The sequence below is a fragment of the Cyphomyrmex costatus genome, unplaced genomic scaffold (genome assembly GCF_001594065.2).
Source record: "Cyphomyrmex costatus isolate MS0001 unplaced genomic scaffold, Ccosl1.0 scaffold4925, whole genome shotgun sequence".
In the NCBI taxonomy this organism is placed as follows: domain Eukaryota; kingdom Metazoa; phylum Arthropoda; class Insecta; order Hymenoptera; family Formicidae; genus Cyphomyrmex; species Cyphomyrmex costatus.
In genome coordinates, this window is record NW_017279211.1 from 1 (window position 1) to 5,214 (window position 5,214).

General features: G+C 32.8%; 1 protein-coding gene across 1 annotated transcript; it reads right to left on the reverse strand.

Annotated features, from left to right (window-relative positions):
- Positions 1–173: 173 nt before the first annotated feature.
- Positions 174–5,203, reverse strand: LOC108771289 (myosin light chain kinase, smooth muscle; the record flags this gene model as incomplete). The annotated part of the gene is made up of 8 exons (XM_018545276.1): positions 174–1,057; positions 1,889–2,012; positions 2,111–2,263; positions 2,357–2,556; positions 3,374–3,515; positions 3,606–3,903; positions 4,071–4,409; positions 5,113–5,203. Coding segments are annotated over 8 exons (2,199 nt in total), but the record flags the coding sequence as incomplete, so codon positions are not given.
- Positions 5,204–5,214: the final 11 nt, after the last annotated feature.

Here is a 5,214-nt window from a genome sequence, read left to right on the forward strand (position 1 = left end):
GTAATTTTTCATTGTCTCTGAAGAAGGCTCAAAAATGAGCCGAAACATGTAAGAATAATTTTTATAATAAATAAGTTTTGCTTGATAAATATCAGTGTTTGCGTAAAGTTATCTGCGCTTCACTTCTAGTGCCCTTTTTCTTTCTAAGTTAATTTTTAATTGTATGGGAGTTTTTGTTATCAAAGAATTATTATATAATTTAAAATTAATTACATTTACACACACCTTTCTGCACAGGATTAGTTTCACACGAAGCTTTAGTCATGTCACTCTTTGTAGCTACCTTGTCATAGTTCGCAGTAATTTCCGTATCGCAAGGAAGAGTTTTGTTGCCCTGTACTAAACTTTCCAAGATTTCGGCCGTTGAATTTCGTTGATTTTCTTCTTCTTTCAATATTCGTTTACCTTCTCGGTTGTAAATCTCGTAATCTATTTCTTCTTTGATAGTTGACATTATTCCAAGTTCATCTACTTGCAATGAAGAACTTAGGTTTGAACTGCAATCACTTATTCCAGAATCGCGCGAATCGCCTTGAAACACTTTACACAATGTCTGCAATTTTAAAGTCATTTGTTGTTCCATCTCATTGTCAGAAAGTTTATCGGTTACTCCTTTGTCGCTTTCCTTATTTTCTTTTACTAAAATTTTTAGTTGCGCCGTGACGTTTTGTAAAATGTCTTCCGCTCTTGTTATTAATTTGGTATCTAATTTCTGAATGTCTTTTTCAGTGTTAACCTGTTTTGGAAAATTACTTAAGCTGCTTGCTTCCTCCAGCAATGTTTCTTGTATTGCCATATTTATTTCCGTCACACACGTGGAATACAATTTTGTCTGTGATTCCGCTTGGGCAGAGTTCTCTTTCATGCTTGTTTCAATACGTTCCGTACCTTTATTATTAACAGCAGTATGGATTGATTTAATTTCATCAGAGTATTGTGTTTCGATGTTATCGAATCGTTGTTCAAGTGTAAGTGCCGACTCTGCTGTGGGACTACGTCTATTTTGTGCCGAAAGAATTGCCATTCTTCCTAATGCGCGAATGACATTTCCTGTTTTCTGTTAAAATAAATGGCACAACACATGCATACTGAAGACTTAAACACATGTTAACATTATTTTTTAAACATTAAATCTAAACTATAAAAAAATAAGATAAATCAGATTAATAAAGAGCAATCAACATATTATGCAGGATTAAATAGCGGTTCATTTTTAATAGCATAAAACATGCTATTAAATGCTGTCCCAAGCATTTTTTAAATTCAAAATACATACTTATCTACTCTAAAATTTTGTTGTGCATTCCTTTTTACTCTCTTTCAAAAGATAATATGATTTTTAACAAACTATATTGAGAGAGATACACACCTGCCACTTTCTCCGTATGATAAATTTCTTTAGTTTTTCTGTCGGCAAGACTATTCTGCTCATAGCCGTAGTATGTTGTGCCATCCATGGATGTTTCAAGCACTGCGTGGCTGACATTCGTAATCTGTGCCAAGAAAAATACACAATAAAATATTTAAGTTTATATGTGATTAAACTAAATAGCCATTTAAATTTTAAAGTAAGAAAGATATAAAATCCTACTCTTTTCGTTTAATAAATAAACCGCTGATAAAGTTCTTTGCGTCATTTGAAATAGCATCGAAAGCATCGTCGTCCAAATCATAATCCGCTCGTGTGATGTTAGCAAAAGTCTCGGCATCATTGTCTCCCATGAAAGGCGACAAACCGGTCAATCTATGCATATTAAATGCTGTCCCAAGCATTTTTTAAATTCAAAATACATACTTATCTACTCTAAAATTTTGTTGTGCATTCCTTTTTACTCTCTTTCAAAAGATAATATGATTTTTAACAAACTATATTGAGAGAGATACACACCTGCCACTTTCTCCGTATGATAAATTTCTTTAGTTTTTCTGTCGGCAAGACTATTCTGCTCATAGCCGTAGTATGTTGTGCCATCCATGGATGTTTCAAGCACTGCGTGGCTGACATTCGTAATCTGTGCCAAGAAAAATACACAATAAAATATTTAAGTTTATATGTGATTAAACTAAATAGCCATTTAAATTTTAAAGTAAGAAAGATATAAAATCCTACTCTTTTCGTTTAATAAATAAACCGCTGATAAAGTTCTTTGCGTCATTTGAAATAGCATCGAAAGCATCGTCGTCCAAATCATAATCCGCTCGTGTGATGTTAGCAAAAGTCTCGGCATCATTGTCTCCCATGAAAGGCGACAAACCGGTCAATCTATGCATCATAATCACACTCACAATAAATTAGATATACTATATAAAAATAATTATTTAAAAATGTAACTTGACATTGTAACAATATACGTACAGAACGTAACAAATTACACCAACACTCCACATATCTGATTCAGTACCGATGGGTTCGTAACTTATAATTTCTGGTGAAATAAATTCTGGTGTGCCAAAAAGTACTCTGATCGGTGTATCAGATTTTAAAGTCTGTGCCAATCCAAAATCAATTAATTTAATCTGATGAGAAGTTCGCGTACGACACATTATATTTTCCGGCTGTATAAAATGAAACGAAAACATACATTATTAGTTCGCTTAATTATAATAATAAATTATTATTCGTATGTATGGGCGTCGACTATAGTGTGGTTGATGTGGAGTACTCCACACTTGAAGTTTTGCCTTGTGTGGAATTCCATTTGGAAATCCGAAAAATACAAAAATTATTTCTTGATAAAATAATTTATTATTTAATATTTTATTAAAAATGAAAGTTGATTGAAACTAAATATGAAAAGTTGTATGTTTACAATCAATCGACGGTTACTGTTTTCACGACCTTTGATCGTTATTTTACTAGAAAATAGAGACAAAAAATGTAAAAAATGTCACAAATTTTTTAAAAGAAAATGTAGCTGTGAGAGAAATTGTGTTAGAATACACAAAAATGATAAAACCCCTGTTTACAAATCATGTGCAACATGCTGTACTGCAGAAAGATCTTTTTCAGATCTTAGGAGATTTAAAATTATTGTTAAATAGTACGGCTGTGCTGTATATTCATTCGGATGATACAAAATCTAGATGTAGAAGCTGTAATGGAATTTATAAGCAGGAAAAGTAAAAGTGTTGCAACTGTACAATAAAAACAAACATAACAGAATTGTCAAGGTATAAATATATATGTAACAAAAAGTTTACATGTATGTGTTATGAATAAATACATGTGTTTTGAAGAAGTATGTTGCAAATATATTTGTGTACACATTTTGCGAGAACCTTTTTTTTTGGTTGTCAGTTTGCCCACACAAACTTCTACTTCCACACATGGTGAAACCTCAAGTCGACGCCCTTGTAATCGTAAGAAATATACTTTCAAATCTAGATGTACGATTTTATTTTGGTGCATATATTCCACTCCCTGACAAATTTGCCTCATAAAAAGAATGCTATCCCTTTCGGTTAGGGTAAAGTCGTCGGCTACTACTCTTTCGAACAATTCTCCACCTGAAATACTGAAAAAGATTTTAAATATTACAGTATTATTAAAATGTAATAAAATATAATATATAATTAATTTAAAGAACGTTATAAGATGTATTTACTATTCTGTGATTAGCACAGTTTCACGAGGTTTTTCGTAAGCAGCAGTCAGTAGCAGAAGCTTAGGATGCCTTAATGCGTTCATAATTTTAATTTCTTCGCGGACTTGTTCGCGGTCTTTCGCTTTCATCGTTTTGATAAACTTAGCAGCAAAATTCATGCCTGTTGGTCGTTCGATGACTTTTCTCACTACACCATATCGGCCTTTTCCTAGTTCTTCGAGAACGTCGTATTTTTCGCCAAAAAGTTTGCCCTCTTCCGGTACTACCAAACGAGCTTCAAAGCTTGGCTCAAATTCGTCTTAAAAAGTAAGGTGATCATTTTATAATAATTATAATTAAATATTTAATTTACATTTCTTAAAGAGGATAATATTTTAAATACTTTCTTGAGAGAGATAGATAAAATCAGATATTGAAGTTATAGTAAAATATTAATTTCAAGAGCTCTTAAAAGTAAATTTTCACCTTTTTCTTCTTGAAGCATTGCTTCTTCTTGTTTTGGAATTCTAACAAGATCAGACTTCATGCCAGGATCACTGTGTTCGTAGATATTTTTAGCTCGGATACGGAAATAATAATTTTCATCCGGTATCACGGAATTCCTTCCAATTGTGGCTACTGTGTGATTCAGCGAATGACTAGACTCGATGATTACTGTCCACGTGTTTTCACTAGCACGTTTTGCTTCCACAATATATCCGATCACGATGCAACCTCCATTGTACAGTGGTGAACGCCAAACGATCGTGATTTCACCAGCGTTGAAGTTTACACTTGGTTTATCCGTGATTTGTTCAGGTGGACCTGAATATATAGAAATAAAAATCTCCCTTTAACGAGAATGAGACTTTTAAACACTATATTTCCATTCATGTGGATTGCCGAAAGTCACTTTTAAATAAATGTTTATGACATGTGCTACTATCTTATCTGCTATTTGTGCGATTAATTTAAATTTGATTGTGATAGTGCAGATAATTAAACACAGAGTCAAAGTGATCGCGCGTGTTTTGAAAGAATTCACATCATTACATTAAGATACGCTGCGACACGTATATTTCTTCTCATGAACATACGTCTTCTGATGCTTAAGCAGTTATACGACAGTTCAAGAAAAGAGAAAAAAGAGGTGGAATGATGTCAGTGCAGGAAGCGCTGAAAGAAGAAATTATTATTGCGCGATATGTCACGTGAGATTGCCGTCTGCCTTGTACGCAAGAAAAGAAACTGGATCATGCAACACGCACTTGGCACTTAGAACAATGATGTTTCGTTTATGAGCATGTGAAACAGTCCAATCGTAAAAATACGTTCTATTGAGTATTGTTGATTTGCGTCGACACTTTCTTCGTATGTGTAATTAAGTTTAATTAAATTTAATTAAGTTAATATTGAGTTGTATAACGTCGAATCATATATAGTCTATTAGCTATTATAAATATACCATAAATTTTTTGTGTATAAGAGTGTGTCTTGCAAAAGCAAACGATATAAATTAATAATTTACCTTCCACAGCTAAGCTAAAGAATCTTCGATCTTTGCTTAATAGATTTTTAATTGAGACTTCGTATTTTCCAGCGTATATTACATCATCTAATGTTAGATAAG